The following is a 23812-nucleotide window of genomic DNA, read 5'->3' as shown; positions in this document are numbered from 1 at the left end:
TTCCCGCTGGTCTGAGGCTTAACAGGATTAGAAATGATCACATTCCTGTTCATTACTTACAAAATTAGTAACAGGAGCGCGCATTTAGGACAAAACACGCAACCATCGTCTTTTATTAAGCCATCACTTTATTTATTTATTTAGCCTAATACCTAACGCAGAGTTGAGAGCTAATTAATGCACACAGCCTTTACATTAAGCTGCGTTAATTGACAAGTCTGTTAACACTTGAGCACAGGACTTATTTGCACCAAATGAATGTTTATGTTAGACATGTAAACAACATCCACTTATAAAAACATTTTAAATACAAATATAAATCACTGGAGTATAAACATACCCACAAAATCATGACAAATTTCATAGTTACATTTAAAACTGACATAATCCCCAACAAGATCTAAAACTTGACTGTAAAATGAACAAAATCAGGGCATGTAACACACATATATGTCCACCTCACTAAAGGAGGCTGAATTTGAAATTAGGCACTGTCCCAATTGCATAGGCGAGGAGTATTTGTGTCTGTTTGCTGTCCTGCACTGAATGATTCACATTCATATGTTGAGTCTTTTTTACACATGAACGTGACCTGATGCAAGATAAAAATATATAAAGCAAGAACCGAATGAGAGGGATAGTGACTCATGACTGGCCAACAGATTTGACCATTATTAGAAAGTCGAAGAGAAAATACAGTGCTATTTTCAGTTACAGGGCACATAACATACAAGTCCTCACATAGACAAAAGCGAAAGAACGAAAACCAAACAACACAGACCTAAACAACAAGGATGACCCACTAGAAAAGTGGATGACAATTTTATACTGATTTCAAATTCACAAATCATTAGTTTTGTACATCCATTATTATGAATTTCACACTTAAGCGTTTGGCTGTATTCATCTTGTTTGGTCAACGAATATACATTTTTGTTAAATCTGAAAATAAAATGACTTGACAGAATCAAAATGTGTTGAAAACTACATGCCAATATGTTTTGCACTGTAGGCTACACTATAAAAATAATTTTTCGAAGTTATAAAAAAATTAATGTAAAAGATTACTGGAGTACACCTTAAAAATACTATTTATGACTTTTTTTTACTTTAAAATGTCATGTTTAATTTAATTCATTACTTGCCATTTCTTTGTACTTTGACAAAACAAACAATTTCACTCAGAAATTGCTAGGAAATTGTACGTGTAAGCCATTGTTTTTCAGCAGAAATGAATTACATTACATTTTAGCTGAATCACTTCCAGCTTGTTGCATGTTGTTTTCTTGCAATCATAATCAAATAATTTTACTCAATAAAAAAATAAAATGTAACATTTAATGAAAAAATATTTATAGCAAATATACAGTAAAAACTCATTGCTATTCTCTTAAAAAGAAAGGTTACTATAGCGGGTTTTGCTGTGATTCCATATAAGAACTATTTGGATTCCCCAGAGAAATTTTCAGTAGAACCCTCTTAAAAAAAAAAAAAATTTCTTAGAGTGAAGAACTTTTAAAATAACATTCTTCCACTATAAAGAATCATTTGTGCACTGGAAGGATTCCGTGGATGTTAAAGGTTCTTCATGGAACCATAGATGCCAACGAAGAACCTTCCTTTTTAAGAGCATGAATATAAAAATGGATCCTTTCCTTTGTGGTGGGTGACAGTTAAAATGTTGGCAGGCCAAACACAAATCTGAACTACTGAGCCAGCAGGGAAAATCCTTATCATTGAGCCCGTCAGCATACATAATACATGTATTCTTTTGAAAAACTGTAACCAAAATAAACACCAATACAGTATGTAATCTCACACATAGTCTTCAGGACAATCAGTTCATGTTTGAGAGTTTTGAATGAACATTTTCAATTATATCTGATACCCAGAAGTTGTTCAAATCAAATCAGGTATTGTTTGGGTAAAGTCCATTCCACTGTTTAAAAGAGACAATGTAAGAGTGCTTTCATCAGTAGTACTGTGTCTTTTCAGTCCAGCTTGTGATCCAGTGTTTCTTATTTTTTGTGGTGTCCACTATTAAAAAGCCCTGGTTTACCTGGTACTGTTCCTTCTTGTAAATCCTCATGCCTTGGTATGTTGGCATAGTTTGAAAGTGGGCAGCCCGCTTAAAAAAGCCACTCTGTGAGAAAACATAAGAATTAAGAAGCGTATTGTGAGCAAGCATCCTGCCACATTATTTTAGCAGGATTATTATAGTGACACGGTAAGCAGCATGTGTTCAAAGAAGCTTTGAGAAATCCGAGAGCTTCAAATGAAGTCATTTTATGAGATTACAAGATGAACATTAAATACTGAGAGAAAGCATTCTTTAAACTCAAGTGAAATTATGAAGAGAGCAAATTATTAAAAAATAGAGCAAGCGTGTAAAAATGCATTATAAGTTCAGCTGCAGATTGTGAGGGGGTGAAAAGAAAGCTTGTTATCTCTGTAAGAAAAGATGTGATCAGAAGGAGTTTGTTGCCTCAGTTGAAAGCAAGCCCCAAACTACCAAAAAGAAAAGAACATGGTAACACAGAAGGAAGTTATTAGTCTTGTCAAAGCAAGAAAAGACATTCAGAAGTAAAGCAATATACAGTTGATTTTTTAAAACATCATTCTATCTCAAAGATAACAGCATCACAAGCCTGAGGACATAACAAAGAGTCTCACATATCAATTTGTTTCAGGAAAAAAACAACAACCTCTAGTGTTTTTGAGAGCAATGATGAGAGTTTGAAAGCAGACGAGGCAAGCGTTGTGTCTCAAAAGGGAAGAGGAAAGACAGTATTAGCGGAGCTTGCATGGAATATATTATTGTTAATTAAGCCGAGTGTTTTAGCTAGAGAGCTGTTGGAGGTGGCACCTACGGATTCGCTATTTGTGTCACAGCAAATCTCAGTCCTCCTCTGTAAGGCGGTCATTTTCAGATGGCTGTGTTTTCAACTCTGCTTTCTGGGCCTTGGCCTCATAAAGCTCTCTGGTGTTTGCCCTCTTGAAGAAACCGCACTGGGAACAGGATTCAGATAGGAGCGATCAAACAAAACGCAAGGCATGGCTGGAGGAATTGATCTAGTCTTGAATCACCTGCTTTTGGTACAAGTGAATTTTGATATAAAATATATCCATGTGCAGCATCTATCGACACCATAAAACATTCAACATAAAAAATATATGTCATTTGACTGCAAAAAAAATTGATTTGGGAAGTGAAAAGAATGAATTACACATCATTTATGCTTAAATACTATATTCTATTCAACAAAAAATACACATACTTCCACAATAAAATGGCTTATATATATATATATATATATATATATATATATATATATATATATATATATATATATATATATTATTATTATTATAATTTTTTTATAAAAAAATATTTTTAAAATTTTGTTTGTTTAATTAATACATGCTTACAGCATAATTTTATTGTATTTTATTTTGTTGTGTGTTACCTGGATGGTGATCTTTGTCTGAACACGGTTCACTGTTTTTATATGTTCAGTTGCTTTTGTAAAAGCTTAAATAATGAATTATAATTCATTATGTGGCCTACTATTTTAATAATGTTGGTGGGTATCAACATTTTATCAGTTAACAGAATATATAGTTATGATCGGTAAGCTTACAGGCACCAAAGTTCCATTATGAATGTATGAAATGTTGCCTCACAGAAAAAGATGATTAAAATGCGTAGCAGTGTGTGGTGTTGTTTCTCTCAAGGTGCAGGTAAAAAAAGAAACTTCACACTTTGTTTATGGTGTCAAAGCATTTGTCAAAGTTGTTAATTGTGTCCTTCCATCTAGAACAACACGCAGATGTGTGAACAAAAGGAAAGTGTGGAGCAGTGAAGTACAAAAGGATCCTCACCTTCCACAGTAAAATGACAATCAGTCCCAACAGAATCACTCCTGCCAACGCAGACACTATGATTATCCACAGAGGAACTTCATACCGAAGCTCTCCCCCCTCTGCAGGGTCTATAGCTACTGTAAACTAAACACAGAAAAGATGTTTGCCGTCATTAATCTCTAATGCACCAGAAAACATATACGGGAAATTGCCTCATTTTAATAATTATTTGATTTTCCCTCACTTATGCTAAATGTATGCAAGAGAGAGTTCCAGATAGAAGAGGAAACTCAGAGATGTTGTGTTTGTACCTCACGGGTGTTATTGCTCATCCTGATGCTTGGTTTGTCTGTTTTTAGACTCAGTGTGGCTCTACCGGTCACAAATACTCCTGCACCCTTGTAGTCCTGTAAAAAGAGAGCTGCAAAAATGTTATTTTCTGAACTTCAGAATGGGCATCATACAGCACTGCACAACTGGGATGTTTCTAGTGAACGATTCATTCACTGCATCTGTCACGTGGCAAATGACCAAAAGACTTAGGAGGTCAACTAATTATTTGTGCTTCTCGTAATTCTGTTTCATTAAAATGATTTCCTAGTTCACAATATGATAAAAGACTGTTAATGTGAGCTGAATGCGGATTAGTTCTTTTTGTTGAACAAGAGTGTGAGTAAAATTATCAGTTTTTCCCACCGTTATATTGGACACACTCAGCTCAGGACACAGAGTACTCTACTAATCAGCTGATCAACTGATAGCGCTGGGTTAAATAAGGGGAACGTCTGAAATGTGCAGTGCTGGTGAGGCTACAGGTACAGATTGAAAACTCCTACAGTGCTACGTTTCTCAAAAATACTGTACCTAAATCGCTCATAGAGACCCGGGGTACTAATAAGGGGCTTTCGCACCATGTAATTCTAGGAACTAGCCAGCAGGGGAACCATGGACCGTTTTCTTGGTTGCATTTGGACTTCGAAGCGATAATGGAGAAGCAATGTAAATGCACAATTTATGTGAATGAAAGAGCGTGAAAATTGTACTAAATCTCCAGTGACAACTTGAAGTGTTACATATCATCAAGGCTGGGAAAAGAACATAACACTGCAGACAACAGATAAATGCCATTATCACTGTTTTTAATGTTCGTGGAGTAAATATTTTTACAATGCTCATTAAAAATGCCGGGTAGCCGGTGTTTCATATGCGTTTGGCCAATCACTCTTAACTTACATCACAGGTAGTGCCTATAGAACTTGTTTTAGACTCTACTCTAATTTAGTTCCCACAAACTGAGTTCCTAGAAATGAAACGTTCCTAGTTCCTGCAGTGTGAACACACCAAAAAGCGGGAACTTCTGCCAACAGTTTCTAGGAACTATGAAAAGATTCCTCCGGTGTGAAAGCCCCTATTGTTTCTGTAGTATGGCCTGCAGCTGGTTTCCTTTCCTTTAAAAAAAGTATTCAGTAAATATCTGACAAAGTATTAAAGTGCTGCTAGAAAAATATTTAAATAAGGCATTCTTAATATAGAACATTCTTAATATATTTTACAAATTAGATCATTTTAAATTTTCACATACTTCAGCCCCCAAGAAATATTTGGAAGAACCCACAGTTAGAAATGTTTAAATGTCACAAATACAAATTATTAATCTTCAAACCAAATGATATATATGTTAAAGAATATACAAAGCAATTAAAAATAAAGTCAGGTTTTAGATGTATTCAAAATAAGTGGAACGTTTCCAAAGTTAATGTGAAGAAATACATATGACTTCATACATCCTCTAAAATAACATTGCGACCAATTAAATAAAAGTAATGGCTTACAAAAGTTAAGGTGGCTCTGAGAAAAAGTCTAGCATCATTTGTTTGCAGATGCCCTTGCTTCTAATGCAAGGTTTAAATGTTCAAATACTTTTTGGGGCCACTGTATGAACTTTAAGCCAAAGTATATTGCAAATTTTGAAGTACTGCACCTAGTGTAACAAAATGAAACCACTTAAACCCTCATAAACTTGGAAGAAATGTCACAAAGCAAGTGTGGGATTTATCCTTGAGAGCCTGGCATGCAACAAGCCTGCAGTAATGAGATGAGGAAGTGAAGTTTGAATTGAAAGTGGAGCTCTGACCTCAAGCATCGTGCTGTTCCATACGCGTGCTCGGACCGTGAGATTGGCCGAGGTGTCCATGCCCAGCAAGGGGCAGGTGAAGGTCTGACAGAGGGCCCTACCTGAGTCACAGTCCTGAGATTGAAAGAGAATGAGTGTGACAGCCAAAACACTATACATTTTGTCTTTTTCTAATCTCTGTTGCATACTACAAAGTATCAGAGGAGACATGCCAGTATCATCCAGTTGCCTAGCAACAAAACAATGGTTGAGGAGACCGATATACTCACCAGGTTGGCAGGTTTCCTCTGGGCTTGCATCTTCGGGAGGGTCTGTTCAGACTTTAAGTAGCTCACGTCTCTTTTCCTCCTTCTAGTCTTGCGCTCTGACACCTAATCCACAGGAGGTAACACGTCCGTCACATTAACAAGCTCATTATATTAAGTGCATGGCAATAAAATGCTGCAGGGATGATGTCTTTTCAAAAACCTGAAAATGAGTTAGCATATTAGCAGCTAGCGCTCCTTGGTTTCCGAAGTCAATGGGTTTTTCAAATGGGATTTTGGTTAAAAGCCTAAAATAAGATCAGTGGTTAACAAACTCTCAAGATATTATGTTTTGTTCTACAACATAAAATACATCAGTAATACGCTCTTGTGAGTTTTTTTAAAAGCTTTTATGCATCTTGACAAATTCGGTTGCTAACATATGGCTAAACTGAATTACGGAGGTTTTAGGGCACATGATCACATCATCACACTGAACAGGAAACACTTGGTTTATAATTGTGCTATTCTAACTTATATTTTTAGATAAAAAATGTTTCATTGTTTGTATAAAGCCTACGTTTAGTTTTTGACTTCTGGCAGTTGTTTTTTGGCTTCATAAAACAAATGTTTGCAAAGATCATCATTTTGTAAGAATCAAAAATGTGTGTTGGTCACAGAGTTTATTTTCTAATCCAAAAAAAAAAAAATGTTGTCGAGCGATCCAGGGAGATACTAACTTCCAAGTTGGCCAACAGAAATATGTAATTCCTGCAGCACTCTACTGGATTACTTTCCACTACATTATGGTTTTATATGCCATATTAATATGCCTAAATCACCTTGAATTAGAATATTTTGATTGACTTGCTTAGTATAACGTTAAACGTTTCTGTCTTAGTTCATTCTTTTTTGAGTTTTTGGATTTATTTGTAGAGCATCTAGACCTCCTAAGCACATGTCAAACTGACTTATAGGCACAGAGAGATAGATAGTCTCCAAACCACCCTCTATTTCATATTAGAAGATGGCCTTTTTCTGAAATAATTCCCACTCGGCTTTGTACACTGAACTAGACTGCAGTGCTAGCTGTGGGTAATATAGTTCTGGGAAAGGAGGAGGTCCCAGTCCCAGCATGATTTCTTCTGCTGCTTCTCACAACGATTCAAAGGCTGTATTGTGCTAAACTGCTCTGTCATCAACACCATGATGCAGAAAAACAATCAGTGACAATCAAACATCTAAGCACTTACATCCAGATTAAGGGGGTTTACAACGTTATTTTCAGGGACACAGAATGGCTTGGAGGTTCCCGTCATCTGAATCTCTGACAGATAAAGCAGCCACTTCTGATTAGCTACAGCATAAGGCCACTGAAAGACCACTTCCAGATACCCCAGATTTCCCAGAGGTTTTTCAGAAAGAGACACCTGCAGACAAAACAATAAACAAAACAATTACTTTGAGTAATTGCAAACTGATTGTGTCAAGAAAACTGATTATGCCTACTGACTTACGTAGTAAAGAACTTTAATTTTTATATTTTTTTTAAACCTAAAACGAGTCACCTAGCACCACAGCTAGGACAAGAACAGGTATCACACATAGGGCACATCACAATTAACAATGACCAAATTGCCAAACAATTTTACATTCTGGCAAAATGGTGCCTAGTTTGTGTGTAATTCATATTCTCATATATCTAACCTTTACATTTTCGTACATTCTACTTATGCCTCAATGACGATTAAAGGGATAATTCACCCAAAAATGGAAATTCTGTCATTATTACTCACCCTCACGTAATTCCCATAAGACCTTTGTTCATCTTTGGAAAACAAATAATTTTTTGATGAAATCTGAGAGTTGACTGACCCTCCATAGACAGCAATGAAACTGATGCATTTAAGGGTGTACTCACACTAGGCACGGTTGCCATGAACCGGGCCCGAGTACGATTGTCCCCCCTCACCACTCCCCCTCTGGCCTGCACTCACATATAGGGTTTCAGCATTCGTGCCGGAGCACGCTTACGTCATTATGGTGCGACGGTTTCGGGATAAACAGGAAGAGCGGCGCTCTCTGAACACAATGGAGTGCATCGTTCTGTTTTCTTTGTGGATAATTTTGTGTTGTTTGGTCCACAGCCTGTTGTTAAAGGGGGGGTGAAATGCTATTTCATGCATACTGAGTTTTTTACGCTGTTAAAGAGTTGGATTCCCATGCTAAACATGGACAAAGTTTCAAAAATTAAGTTGTACGTTTGAAGTAGTATTTCTGTTCCAAAAATACTCCTTCCGGTTTGTCACAAGTTTCGGAAAGTTTTTTTCAAGTATGGCTCTGTGTGACGTTAGATGGAGCGGAATTTCCTTATATGGGTCCTAAGGGCGCGTCTGGCGGAAGAGCGCGCGCTCCCGTATAGCAGAGCAGAGAGAGGCTGTGCACAGACAATAACTCATCACAGCGAGAGCGTCGCGAAATGTCACAAAAGAAGTGTGTTTTTGGTTGCCAGGGCAAGACAACCCTGCACAGATTACCAAAAGAGAAACAGCATTAAGGGACCAGTGGATGGAGTTTATTTTTACAGAGCATCAACAGAGTTGTGCAAGTGTTTGTGTTTGTTCCCCTGCATTTCGAAGATGCTTGTTTTACAAACAAGGCCCAGGTTGACGCTGGATTTGCACATCGTTTATTTCTTAAGGATAATGCAGTCCCAACGAAAAAGGGTCACGATCGTGTGTTGGAACCACAGGCGGTGAGTAAAACTGCTTCAAATATCTCTGTGTTATTAACTTAGCTATCAGCGCGTAAGCACATCAAGTAAACAACATGCGATGTTGTCATCAAACTGCACTTTCCACATGTACAGCTTAAAAAAAAAAAAAAGACGACAAAGTGGAACTTAGTCATTTTCCAAAACCGCTAAGCAAATATATACAGTTTCAGTACATACCACATAGAGAAGCCTTTGCTGATGCTGCTCTTGTTAAATTTCAGCCTCTGGATCTGTGTCACAGCTTCCAGACGCGCTCAACACAAAATCCTACTCGAGCTCGTGATTCTTTAGCTCCGCCCACACGTCATGCCTCAAGGCGCTCGTGTTTTTCCGGGAAAAATCGGTACAGACTATCTTTCTCTTATGAATATAATAAAACTAAAGACTTTTTGGAGTTATGAAGGATGCAGTACTACACTATAGGTACTCAAGATTAACAGGATATTGAGTGAAAACAAGCATTTCACCCCCCCTTTAAACAGATGTGTCGCCTTAGTGGCGCGAAAATTTTCACGTAATCGTGCTGCTCGTATGAGGATGTTTGCAATGTAAAAGGCTGAAGTGCAGCAAGGACTTTGCAGTTTTTAGTTTTTATGCGTTTTGCACCTCAGCCGTAGACCAAAGCGACCCTTTCCCTGCCATGTTGGTTTTGGAACGTCGCAAAACCGTGATGCAAAGCGTCCTTTTCCGTGCTCCGGCACGGTTAGCGCTCACACTGCATGCGAACCGCGCCCGAGTCCAACTGAACCGTGCCCTGGCCCACCTCTTCCAAGCGGGCCAGGGCCGGCTAATCGAGCCGCGCCCGGGCACGATTCAGAGCACTCACACTAGTCAAACGAACCGCGCTTTGGTGGTCAAACGCACTCGGGCACGGTTCAAACTGGCAGTGTGAGTACACCCTTCCGCTTGGAAGAGGTGGGCCAGGGCACGGTATTGTTTCTTTATGGTGTGGACAGACAAACTGTCCAACACTGGAGACTTGACACATCACAGCTAGTTAGAAATGTAGGCTGTAAAAAACATCTTACCGTCAAGTTGAATTCCACTGGGCTTCCAATGTCACTGGTACTTTTCATGGCTGATTCTGCTTTCACTTTCCCACTGAATTCTGTGTTAAACTGGTTTGAAAGGCTACAAGAAAAATAGAAATGTTCTGATTAATTTATTTGCAAAATGATTTGATTTTAATGTCAGACAAAAAAGAAAGTGAAATGTCTATAATACTGAAGTGTAACATGAGTCATTATTATGTTGGCTTGGCAACAATGTTATGCTATTTAAACTTCTTCTTCTTCTTCTTTTTCTTCTTATTATTTTTCTGACAGAAATTCTGAACGCTACTCCTCCTAGGGCTTTAAAGCCACAAGCCCCAAACTCGGCAGACACCTGCGGGATAGAGCGGTGCTGGTTGCTATATCTTTTCAGACTGATCAGACTTAAAGTTTTTTTTTATATTAATTTTTAAATGTAAAAATACATTACCCATAGACTTACATTATCTGAGAAAAATTGCGCCCCTAGTTGCAATACCCGAGATTAAGGGAGGAGTCGGGTTTCGTTTCACTTTTAAACCGGTTAAAAATACCGAGTAAATAATACAATTTCCCTCAAACTGACAAGCTAAACCAACATATCTAATTATTACAGGGGTCAGGGCTCATTAATAATTTATTTCTGGGCAGAGAGCAGTCAGAAAGATGAGAGAAGAATCAAGGCTGGTCAGCTCAGGCACTGTCTCCACGGAGCTCACAACAACAAGCGAATTCATTCTTATTTAAGACCTTTTTTAAACGGCGATAGCACGCAATCCACACGTTAGAACACACCAAGAGCTAAAATCAGATGTTTCTGAACTGTTTAAAGTAATAACATGATATATTCGCGGCAGCGCAACTGCCCGCGAGCTCGCGATGTATTTCTCTGAACACTTGAAGAGAATTTACAGCCTGTCACATTAAAACACTGCAGCGAAACGGCACAAAACAATTAGAAGAATACATTATACACATGAAAATGAGTGTTTATATGTGATTGTGAGATTTTATCTGTCAGGCTGAACCTCACATCAATTGCTATCCATCGTCACAATGGTAAAGTCATTTATATATATTTTTTAAGAGCTTCTTAAAATAAATATTCCTGCGAATGCACACAATCCACCCATTAGAACACACTAAGAGAAAAATCCAGGGGTTTTTGAGCCGTGTTTGTGTCCAAAATGCAATATTTGACATTGCAAAGGGAAAAAAAGTCACATGACAGCCGCATCCCTTAAGAAAATTAACCATGGTTTCACTACAAATAAAACCAAAAAACCATGGTTACTGTAGTTAAACCATGGTAACCACAAATTAACTATGGTTTTGCTATATTAACCATAGTTCAACCATGGTATTTGTAGTAAATCTGTGGTTTTACAAATGGCAGTCAATACGCCAAAAAACCATGGGTTACTACAGTTTTACTAGAATAAAACCATGGTTATTTTTCGTAAGGGATTTCGGGGCGAGATCAGACAAATAAATAGGCTACACATTTCATTCACACTGACAAGCTAAACCAACATATGTTATTATTACCGGGTAAGATATCTCATTAATAAATTATGTCTCTGACCAAAGAACAGAGAGAAAGACGAGAGAGAAATGATCACTTTATCAGCATTTTTTAAGAGCTTCCAAAAATAATATCACAGCCACCCATTAAAACACAAAAAGAGCAGAATTCAGGTGTTTTTGAGATGTTTATGTGTGCAAAATGAAATATAATTTGACAGCGTGATACAGCTTATGAATACTGGAAGGAAAAAAAATCACGACAGCCTTTTAACTCTGGAGTCGATGTTTTGAGTCATATTCTCCTGATAACCCCGACAATTAATTAAATTACACTTTCAGTTTTAATCGTACAGATAAGAGCAATACATCAATCGAAACATAATAACAACAAAACTTTGTGCACTTATAAAATAAAGATAACAAACAAGGTGTGCTGTCTTCAACCTTGTCTGCGCTGATCTTCATTTACAAACACGTCATTAAAATGAACTGTAACTCCATGAATACTCAACGAAGAGACATGAGAGAAAAGCGTTGAGATTTAAAGCGTTAAATACGTGTTGTTTACTCGTGAAAAATCAGCGTGTATTTAACGTGTATTTCACGTTTTAAATACACGTTATATACACGTGAAGTACACCTTAAAAATCAGTTTGAAGAGGTCAATGTCATTGGCTGCTGAGGACTTGGGTCAAACCACTTCTGTGAGCTTAGACAGGCAACCACCATTTAACATGCTATAGATCAGCTTATTCAGCCTTATTATTTAGTCTTTTTTCTTTTCTGTTTTGTATAGCCTATAGAAATAATATATTTAAGTTTCAGTTTTATGAAATATTTATTTTATAATAAATATGAATTAAAATTTTGTGGTGATAGTATAAAGTTTATAAAAGTTACAGTATTTTGTAATGAAACAGGACTTTTTGTTTAGCTCTTGACTCGCCGAAGTATACTATATATAGTGTCCCTTCTTTAATTTTTCAGTAATGTGTGATAACTTAAAATATGTTGTCAGTACTATTAAAATAAGATTACATTGAATGGTATTTAGGAGATTATGGTTTTTGCATGACTTATTTCGCATTCAACTAGACAACCCTGTCGTAGCTGTTATCATAGCCTAGGCTTTTTATTAAAAAAGAAAAAAGCAAGGGACCATGGAAAAAGACTGTTGCAGGTGTATTTTTTTATGGTATTATTATTTTATTTTTTTGCAGCGGGGCAACTCAAGAATGTTGGGCACACAAGTACTGTGGCTCTTTTGCCCCATGGCCAAGATGGCCAAGCCAACATCAAAGTTAGTTCACTAACTTTTAATTCTAGTTACATTCTGTAGCTTTGAAAAGCGGTAGAGAAAAGATCTGTTGAAATGCTCTAAGCCAAGGATAGAAATGGCACATAACTCACATAAAGAAGGGCTTTAGTTCGTAGTCCACCATCAGTACCCTCGACAGGGGCCGTAGATCATTCTGATCGCTCCGCCTGAGAAATAGTAGATGAAATCATCAGCCAGAGTCCAAATCTGATTCATACTCTTTGAACAAACCTCTTTTACAGACAATTGTTCTTTCCTATGCATATAAGCCATATGCTAGCGGTTAAATCTGCAGATCTGCATTCAGTGAATCACTGAATGCTTTTGACCCTGTTTTAATGAACTGGATTTCTTCCTGTGGGTGGGTTAATGATATTATTTCTATATACAGTTCTGCTCAACTTTACCTTCTCCTTACAGAATTGTGTTCCTGTAGCTCAATTGGTAGAGCATTGCGCTATCAAGTGCAAGGTTGGGGGTTCGATTCCCCGGGAACACATGATATGTAAAAATTGATAGCCTGAATGCACTATAAGTCACTTTGGATAAAAGCATCTGCTAAATGCATAAATTTAGAATTTGCCAGATGTTTATGTTTAAAAAGAAAAAAAAGAAACTTGAAAAATAAGACAGATTTGTATATAGTAGTTCCCAGAAGCTATATTTAATATAGTGACTGAAATTACACAGACTCATACAAATACAAGCTACATATAATGTTAAGAAAAAGGACATGTAAACCTTTGAACACCATAATTCAAGTGATTTTTTTGTATTTTGTATAATATATAAATACATTTTATTTAGCTTCTTTAGGGAATAGATTATCGAATAAGGTAACATTTCATTAGATTTTCTCTCTGTAATTTAAAAATGCTAATCATCTTAGAGATCCTGCACAGGTTATGTAACCGTCTGCACATAATATTTTATCTTCAGGATTCTGTGTCTTTAGAAGAGATATTGATTTTTTTGCACAGCATCTCTCCCCAAACGTTCAGTCTATTTATGAATCTGAAGAAAATCATGGAGATTTCTCATACGTTGAGAGCCGCAGTTCAGTCTGAATCTCCTGCATGCCTATTGTGATTCCTGTCGTTTCAAAGATGATCTCAAACTCCACCTGTGAATGACAGAAGTACCCACGAAAAATAAAGACATCCATCTTCAGATTCATTACATCTGCTTCTACAAATGCACTTCATTGCAACGCTGTTAATTAAATTCACCTCTTATTATTACATCCTGTATCCAATAAATAACCCTGAAGTCTCCCATTTAATATGGTTGTTGCAGTATGTCTGGTGTTAAATCCCAGGGTAAGTGTGCTTAAAACCTATGAATGTCAAGTCACTGATACCAATGAAGACTTACGCTCTGATGACTTTTGAAGGGGTCCCCCAGTGTACACAGAACCGCCCCATCAGACGGTTCACATATCAAGATCTACAAGAAACAAAAACAAGAACCAAACAAATTCAGTTTGCAGTATAAATTTACTTATGTACAAAATGTTGGGGTTTTCTAAGAAGTTCCTGAAAGTTCCTTATGCTCACAAAGGCTAGATATATTTTTATACTGTAAAACCAGCAATAATGTGAAATCATTTAAATCTAATGTAACTGTTTTTTATTTTCATTTATTTTAGTATATTGTAATTTATTTAAATGATGATAAAGCTTTTATTATTATTATTTTATTTTTTAGCATCATTACTTCAGTCTTCAGTGTGCACATGATCTTTTAGAAATCACCCTAATATGCTGATTTGCTGCTCAATTTTTAAAATCATCAATGTTGAAAACAGTTGTGCTGATTAATATTGTGACGAGTGGGGCAGGGCCGAGAGATGTGGGAACGAGCGAGGCCGGTAGAGTGATTGGAGATGAGCTACACCTGCGACCCACCACCGGTCTCGAGTCCCACGTAGGAGATGGAAGGATATAAAACTGGAGCGACGACCATGAAGGACGAGAGAGGACCAGGCCTGGGATTTTAGTTTATGTTTTGCTTTTTATTTATGCGCACCAGTCGTCCGTGAGGGGCTGGTGCGCTGTTTTATGTTTATTTTTGTCATTAAAGTTTCATTTTGATCACCTTCTTACCGATGATTATGGAGTTTTAATATTATTACAAATATTTTTGTGGAATCCGTGATACATTTTTTTTCAGGATTCTTTATTGAATAAAAAGTTCAACAGAACAGAATTTATTTGAAACAGAAATAGAAATATTCTGTAACATACAAATGTTACTTTTGATCAATTTAATGCAACCTTGTTGCACATCCATTAAATGAAATAAGCAATTTGTATGTAAGGAACACGTGTTGTAAATGTCTAAACTGATAACAGCAGTATCCTAAATAAATCCTAAATAGCCTCTTCACAAAATACTGCTTTGTTTAGTATACACTGCAAAAAGGAAAAAAAGGGTACAGTTGTTGCTTCAAGGAGCTATAATACAACTTTTGCCTATACAGAAACAAAAGATTAAGACTGCATATGCTTTGTTTTATGATTATATTAATTTATGAGAAACATTACCAGACATTATCAATTTAGGGTCTAGATCTGAGTCGTGGTCTGCTAATTGGTCATCTTTGATACAGACTATTACCTGAGAAACTGTCATGGACTGAACCGCAGAAGGAACTAAGATGACATTTCTGAGGACATCTATTGATCTTACCTTGGGGTTTACGCTGGAGAAGCTGAGCGAGGTGGGAAAGGTGACATTTAGAAAAGCACTGTAAGCATCTTCTGCTATCCTGTCCTGTGATGGGACATTGGACACATTCACCATCAACTTCAGCTTCTTCACATCAGTAGTGTAAAGGAAGATCTGCTGGCCATTCCTCCTGTAGAAACACATATTAGTAGTCCACATCACATCTATCACCATTTCCATTCAAGTCCAGTCCAGGTGATTGGATCATTGCTGAGGGTTCATGAGCAAAAATGGGTCATACTTGAAAGGACCTAAGAATTAAATTTGGTTAGATTCTTCCTTCGTAGCATGATGGGAAATATTCAATTAAAAATGTCTGCACTATTCAGTCATCTTTCCCTTTCACATGAAGAACGCTAGTGAGCTTACGTGGGAAACGGTGTGTTCTGCTCATCTGTGAATGCAGCCGTCATCTGAAGGTTGCTCTCACATTTGTTATCTGATCCACAGGCTTTCTGAATGTGAATCTAAAGAACGAGATGACATTGGTGCAAAAGAAGCGAGAATGTGAGCAGGTTCTGAAGGGCAATGAAAACATAATTTGTGTTTGAGCAAACATAATATGCCGTCAAATGTACCTCAGCTCTTTTAGGCTGAGCGTCTTTCTGGCTGATCACAGGAAAGGCATTGATGTCTTCTAGTTTCTGCCCGCTGGAGGGTACAGGCTCCACCAAAGACACGCTCAGCAAGAAAACTATCGGAGCAACCTTGTCTTGGATCGTCTTGGACTGTGAATACAATTAGCACAATCTGATCACAACCCAAATAACCCACTTAATAAATATGAGTCTTTCAGTCATAAAGAATAAAATGGCAATTGAAAGAATGGTCTTGTGTCTTACCACTAGCTTGAGTTTCAGAGAACGACAAACTTCAGAAGCAGCAACAGACATTTCGCCAGTGTGTTTGGAAACTTTGTCGTCAAGGAATTGAACACGAGGGCTCCGAGACGATTGCTGATCGGCTTCCACTGTATATTGAAAGGCTGAGGAAACAACAGATCTTTCTTACAGATACTTCGTGTCGGACCTGAAGTCTGACGGTCAGAATGTGGAACAGCACACTGAATCGTACATTTTGCATGACAATAATATCTAGAGAGTTTGCCTTTATATTTAGAGTAATAAAAGGAGATTCAGGACTTACTGATACTCTTCTGGGAACTGGCACTGGTAGTGCTGAATGTGTAGGACAAACAGACCTTTGCTTCAATACTGCAGGAGGAAAACAAAGCAGAATTGACTGATTTTGACATTACAAAAGATTTTCAAATACATAATCAGTATTACGATTAAAACTGTTGCGATTCAATTATGAAAACTAAAGATTTCAGCATTAAATTTAGATCTACTTTAATTATGCCAATGGTTTTTATTTACAGCCAGATTTTTTTGGACATGCAGTGATTAGTTTTTAAATTAGTCTATAAACAGTCAGTGTTGTCAACTGGTCCTATTGAGAGAGTCTGATCCATCTCAGATCCATCCATATTTTACATTTTGGGAAATAACTGACAGTTATTATATCATGAAAGTTGGAGTAAGATGTTGAAGGATTCATTACCAGTCATCACACTCCTCTGGTTTGATAACCTCCGGTGTCACAGTGAGATAACTCTTTAGGTGAATCACAGGACGTGCTCTTATAAGACCGAAATGAAAGAAAACAGAGTGAAATAAAGCTTTGCAGGTCTACAAAAAAGTACAATAATTTACAACTGTGATATAATAACTGTTTTATTAGTTTGTCTTGTACCTTGATGCTATAGAACTAAAATAACTAAAACAGTAAAATATTGTGACACGTTCAAATAACCTTAGCAAGACCACGCGGTCATCTAATGATCCAACCGCTATGTCTGGGTAACTGTTCCTGTCCACATCCACACCACCACTGATGGAATAACCAAACGTGTGGAATCCGCCACCGGGGATGTCTTTTCCATCAATGACCTGAGGAATTAATATCAGAGCAATGAACTGACTATCTACAAAACAATCATACAAACTGACAGTCAAATAATCAGTATTAACCTCTAAGAGTGTTAAACTTACACTGCAGTTTGTTTCAGTTTGAGGTAAGTACTATTTTTTAAAGGATTTAATACTTTTATTATTTTTATTTCAATACTTTTAATGCAAGGATGCATTGAAATGATTACATTTACAGTATAATGTTAAATGTTAAAATTGTATTTTCATTATTTTAACTGAATCATTCCTCCATCTTGAGAAAACCTCTTTAAAAGTAACAGCTCAAAAACATGGTGCATTACAAATCTCAAGCTGGTCGTGATGAAATGCTTATTAAATGGTTATTGGATGCTTATTATGATTATTAGAGTAATCTGCAGGCAGCGAAGACAAGATGTGTTTTTCTTTGAGTCTAATCAATGAGACTTCAGCAAGAACCCCATTTATTCATTCATTACTCACTTTTATTGATTTATTCATTCACATAAAGAGTTTCATTTTCTGCTTGAGAAAAAAATAACTTCTTAAGACTTTTAAGTGCTGCACTTAATTATTTTTAGTAATTGTACATCTTAACACACTAAATGCTTCTTTATATTTCCATCTCACCTGACTAGGTGTTTGGGAAATACCCAGTTTGCTGCCCATCCATATCGATACTCTGCCTGTACTATGATATGGAGCACCAACAGCAAAATCTGTTAAAGAACAGAGGATTGAGAAACGATCACTGGCAAATACTTCTCAGTAATGCCACAGGAAGGCAGCAGAGTAAAATATCCTTGACTGTTAACGCGCTGCTCAGATGAAGTGTTGCACACAAAAGCAAATTTTGCATATAGCCACAAATAACTACATGCATGTTATATTGTACAGAGTGCAAGCAAACAAACCCACAAACCTACCTTGAAAGCCATCCTGGTTAACATCACCAATAGCAACAACAGCCATGCCGAAAGCTGAGTCCTTTGGCCCAGTGAGCACCACGTCAGCTTTGTCACTAAAGGAGCCGCCCTGGTTCATATAGACATACACTGCCCCCCCTTTTCCATCGTTTCTCCGGTCGAAATAGAAAGGGGCTCCAACAATCAGATCCTTCCAACTACATGGATAATAATGAAGACAAGTTACATCTCCACTTTATTAGTGACCTCTAGTTGAGGGGAAACAAAAAGCCAAGAATTGTCTTTACCCATCATTGTTAAGGTCAACAATAGCAACGCTGCTGCCAAAATAGGACCCAACTTGTTCTCCCGTGACAGTGGCTTTTATTTTGACTTCTCCTTCAGGAGACCCTTTATGAACTTCACCCATCATCACAGATCCTCTGGCCTCATCTCTTGGAGCTCCTGTTACCACTGTTATTTTGTCTTTGCTCAACACACCTCGACCCACAGCTATAGAGTAACCTGAAGAGCAATCAGTCAACAATGACCCAGAGCAGTTTCCTATCTACATATTGACATAGTTGACAAAGGAAATGTAATATTAATTAATTAATTAAAAATAATTGTGTGTTTCGGGAAAAAGGTAAAACACAGGAATTCGTTATGTAAATCGGATAAAGGTCAGTCAACTGCTGACAACAAATGCTTTTAAATAAGAAAGCAACATAAATAGTACAACTGCATATAAATTAGGGCTGTCAATTAATTGTGAAATTTAATTGTCCAAAATAAAACTATGTGATTACATATGTGTGCGTATTGTTTCTTTTTATATACATATATAAATACACATACATATATATATATTTGTGTGTGTGTTTGTATATATATACACATATACATATATATATATATATATATATATATATATATATATATATATATATATATATATATATATATATAGACCGATATGGATATTCACACATGTACCACATTAATTCAACTTATTAGTTTAGGAAAAATAATGTGATTAAAATATCCCAACACAGTTCAGCCCGTTCTCATGAAAGTACAAACAGAAAATCGTGATACTGATACGCAGAAATGGACTTTGACATGATATGCACGTGTTTGACATGAATATAATACGCAATTTGTTGGCCTGGATAAACAAGTCAAGTCAAGTCACCTTTATTTATATAGCGCTTTAAACAAAATACATTGCGTCAAAGCAACTGAACAACATTCAGTAGGAAAACAGTGTGTCAATAATGTTAAATGACAGTTAAAGGCAGTTCTGGGTAACTGAAAAATGGGTAAACCTCACCTCACAATCCAAATCCTACCCACTGTGTATCATATGCACTTCAAAGTCCATTTCTACATTTAAATAGAACATAAAATCGAAAAACTTGTACTATTGATAAGCACTTTCATGAGATTGGGTAGTGCACTTAATGCACCTGCCCCGCCCCGCCCCCAGACCTGTACATCATCTTACATTTCATACAATAAATGTGAGTTATTGTCTTATATTTATATTATATGATAATTCTTATTCATAATTCTTATTCTTATTTATTAAATAATTTATCGTCGCCTACTGGCAGTTTTAATTTATTATTTAGAGTTTCATTTGATAAAAAAAAAAAAGAAGAAAAAAAAAAGTATATATATATATAGATAGATAGATAGATAGATAGATAGATAAATTATGTATATATTTATATATATTAATATATACATATGAATAAAAAACTAATTAAAGGGATAGTGCAAACAAAAAAAATTTATACATAAAATGAAATAAAAGATTCTTTCTGAAGCTATTTTTCATTATTTATATTTCATGCTTTTCTCATGTAACACAATAATGGCTTTAAATTATCTTTTGTGGCTAATTTCTCAGTCAAATTGGATTTGGCTGAGTAATTAATTAGATTTAAAAAAACATTATCGATTGACAGCCCTAAAACATGTATTACATATATATCATAAATACATGTATGTGTGTGTTTTTACATATGCATATAAATATATATGGTACATACAATTATATTACATATTTTGGCTGAGATGAATCGTGATAAATTGATTTGACAGCCCTGAACTAATAACCGTTTGATTGTTGCTGTTGTTTTGAAAACTGAGTAAATGCCAGAGAATCCAGAAAGCAAAGTTGTAGCACTGCCTCACCAATGTAAATATTCCGTCTGTCCAAGTCCCGAATCTTGTTCTTAATGTCATCATAATTATCTGCAGGGTTATGCCACTGTGAAATTGTGTTTCCTGCAAAATATTGAAAATGATTAGAGGGGAATTTAACATCATTCTTGCATGTAGAAACAAAATGATTACAAGTAAACAAATTCGCCTCACCTTGCCAGTCGAAGCATCCAGGTGCACCCAGGAAGATCTCGGTCTGAGTGATGGCAGCAGACATCCCAGCAAGACACATGCCTTCCCTCTCATGATTATTTGTGGGGTCACACACCTCCTTGTTTGACTGCCACTGATGGTCTGCCTGGTTATATTTTAAATCATTTCCACGAACATAGCACTTCCCAATCATCCGAAGGTTGGTTGACATTTTTCGTATATAACGATGGCCACAGGCCTAGTAAATAGAGCGATGAATACTATGTTAAGATGGTAGGAGGAATGCTTTTTATGCATGTATTATTTATAGACCCAACATAAGAGAGGTCATTATGATAAACTCACCAGGACACGTCCCCCTGGTTGACTCTGACTGGCTAACGACACACCTAGCCACATCCCATCCATCATATCATTTGCATGGTTTGGTATGCTATCAGGATCTGCATAAAACAAAGGAAAATACAGACATGTGGGACACAACAACAACAACAAATATCAATAGTAATAATACATGAATGAAAAAACAAACAAACAAAAAAACAAATTATTACTAATATTATTTATAGTTGTAAGGCATGTATTACGATCTATATAATTATAATAATAATACATATTATGCTATTATATTATTATAAATGACATATTTCTTAATACTTTAAATATTATTATGATTATTTTTTATACTATATTATTATTAATATTATTTATAAAGGGAGGAAATAAAGGCATGTAATTCACAAAAATCAATAGATAAATAAAAAAACATTTACCATTCATTTATTTAATTTATTTTTCTTTAATAAATTTCATAGATTTAATAATTTTTAATTCATCATTTTTTAATTTACTTTCTATTTTTCATACATTTCTATAAATTATATAAATGTAATATAACCCATCCTTTATTAAATATATGAAAGTAAATATATTCTCTCATATGTTTGTCATAACAACAACAACAATAGTATTTATAAATACTTTAAAAAGTGAAGCCACCCCCCCCCCCCCACACACACACACAAAAAAAAAAACGTATGTCTTGTATGAATTTCAGGAAAGTTACCTGAGCTGAGAAGGTTCAGTCTTTTGCAGTCTTTGGGGTCTATGGTGATTGGGCAGGCATACACATCTCCAGTCTCATTGGCTGACATTTGCGACTCTGCTTTCTCCTTCGGTGCTCCTACAAGAAGTCTGAAACATGTGTAAACTTGATTGAGCTCAAGTCTGTCTTGAAAAAGCATAAGGCCAAAATGCCAGGTATTGCTCATATTTTACCTTATCTTCAGAATTTATTGGACACTGTGTACATGTAATGTGAAACCCTTGTGCAACTCCTGCATGTGTGTAGGCTTGTGAATTTATTTGGACTGGAAGGACTTGTCAGAACCCATTACTTCCAGGACCCAGTTAAACATGGTACAGACAACATTGTTTAAAAAGCAACATGATTTTATCTATCTGCAGAACCCTGCTGGTAAAAGAGATTAACATAAAGCAACTGAAAACCACAAGAGATAGCGATCACATTTTACTCAAGTGTTCACTTTCAGACATTACGGTGAATGGATTTGCGCAATATGCTTCATGTGTTTCTCTTCCTCTCTTTCCACAGGAAAGCTATTATGATACATGCATTCTTTATCCCTTTCAGGGAAAATTGCTTACTCAAGCTCCACCTATGTAACCGATTTGATTTTGATCATAAAAATGAGGCAGCCGTAAAGATAAGAGTCAGGCCTAACATACCTACATCAGGCACAGATGAACAGATGTAATCCTCAAGAGCCATTGAGGAAGGTGAGCAGAATTAAAGCGGCATTTCATTAAACCCTAATCACAAAATCAATGGATTTTATTTCAATATTTGTGAGAGCACGACAGATATAATAATGACTAAAGCGGTGCTGCCTGCAAGCTCGATTCATTAATGTTTCATGATTTTTGGAGACACGCTCCCTAGTTGCGGTTTTATCCACCTTGCAGCCCGAGGCCTCATAAATATTCCACTCATGAGGGATGAGATCTCATCAGATCATGACTCGTGTCTAACGGGATTATGAATGGGCTTCAGTGGGCGATGCGGTCATTTCATCTTTAAAATTCTGTTTGGTGAATTTCAAGAGGAATGTATTATGTCTGACAGTCTAATCATTACAGGTTTCATTCCTAAACCAGAGAACTTGGGTTAGAAGTAACATATTTGCCACAGTGGGTGGTATTTTTTTTATTTTTTTATTTAGTGCCAGATCACTATGCAGAGACAGTTAGAAGTAAGCCATTTGTAATGCTGAGCTCACACAGATTTTAGCCCTGACTTCCACTCACCGACAGGTTTTGCATAGGGCTGGGGTAAACGATTATTTTTTAAACGATTAATCTAGCGATTATTTTTTCGATGCATCGATTAATCTAACGGTTCATTTTTTCAGACCGATTCGATTTCGATTATCTCCCCATTAACTGACTACTAACAATTTATACATGTTGATTTACATATCTGAATGAAAAAAACATGAATTCCTTAATATTGCAATATATGTTTATTGCTCTTAAAATTACAAAATAAAAGACTGACTAAGAATGCATTACTTTGCACTTGTATAGGGATAGCATTCAATAAAACCTCGAAGCCTTGAAAACACATAGCTTACTGAAACAAGCTTACTGAACACATAGGGCCTAGCTTACTGAAAAAAAGTTCTTCTTTCAGATGAAAATAACAACAACTTGATGTCTAGCATTCAATAAAAAAGGTCACCCAAAATACTTGTTTAGAGCAATTGAAAGAATACAGTAACCAATGTAAACTTGAAGGCTTTAATCTAATACAGAGAGTGCTTTTCCCAAAAAAAAAAAAAAAAAAAAAAAAAAAAATATTAACAGTGGGAGCCAGCAGCCTGTCATGGAGAAAAAAAATCTCTGAATGCTCCACGTGAAACTTT

General features: G+C 36.2%; 1 protein-coding gene across 1 annotated transcript in view; it reads right to left on the bottom strand.

Moving 5' to 3' along the window:
* Positions 1-110: 110 nt before the first annotated feature.
* LOC113099994 (integrin alpha-3-like) overlaps positions 111-23812 on the bottom strand; it is a 38576-nt gene continuing 14874 nt past the window's right edge. Inside the window, exons 2-26 of the mRNA XM_026264857.1 lie at positions 21934-22061; positions 21213-21310; positions 20868-21105; positions 20685-20777; positions 18791-19007; positions 18504-18700; positions 18208-18296; positions 17441-17577; positions 17189-17266; positions 16772-16839; positions 16468-16610; positions 16204-16353; positions 15995-16092; positions 15587-15755; positions 14270-14341; positions 13939-14018; positions 12988-13062; positions 10048-10150; positions 7497-7673; positions 6268-6369; positions 5999-6112; positions 4176-4271; positions 3883-4008; positions 2871-3009; positions 111-2143 (exon numbers count right to left, since the gene is read on the bottom strand). Of these exons, the coding sequence (XP_026120642.1) occupies positions 2899-3009; positions 3883-4008; positions 4176-4271; positions 5999-6112; positions 6268-6369; positions 7497-7673; positions 10048-10150; positions 12988-13062; positions 13939-14018; positions 14270-14341; positions 15587-15755; positions 15995-16092; positions 16204-16353; positions 16468-16610; positions 16772-16839; positions 17189-17266; positions 17441-17577; positions 18208-18296; positions 18504-18700; positions 18791-19007; positions 20685-20777; positions 20868-21105; positions 21213-21310; positions 21934-22061 (2959 nt within the window). The 3' untranslated portion in view covers positions 111-2143; positions 2871-2898. The remainder of the gene's footprint in view (positions 2144-2870; positions 3010-3882; positions 4009-4175; positions 4272-5998; positions 6113-6267; positions 6370-7496; positions 7674-10047; positions 10151-12987; positions 13063-13938; positions 14019-14269; positions 14342-15586; positions 15756-15994; positions 16093-16203; positions 16354-16467; positions 16611-16771; positions 16840-17188; positions 17267-17440; positions 17578-18207; positions 18297-18503; positions 18701-18790; positions 19008-20684; positions 20778-20867; positions 21106-21212; positions 21311-21933; positions 22062-23812) is intronic.

The sequence above is a fragment of the Carassius auratus genome, unplaced genomic scaffold (assembly GCF_003368295.1).
Source record: "Carassius auratus strain Wakin unplaced genomic scaffold, ASM336829v1 scaf_tig00217098, whole genome shotgun sequence".
In the NCBI taxonomy this organism is placed as follows: domain Eukaryota; kingdom Metazoa; phylum Chordata; class Actinopteri; order Cypriniformes; family Cyprinidae; genus Carassius; species Carassius auratus.
The sequence above is the reverse complement of the archived record's forward strand: the minus strand, read 5'-3'. Positions and strand labels throughout refer to the sequence as shown.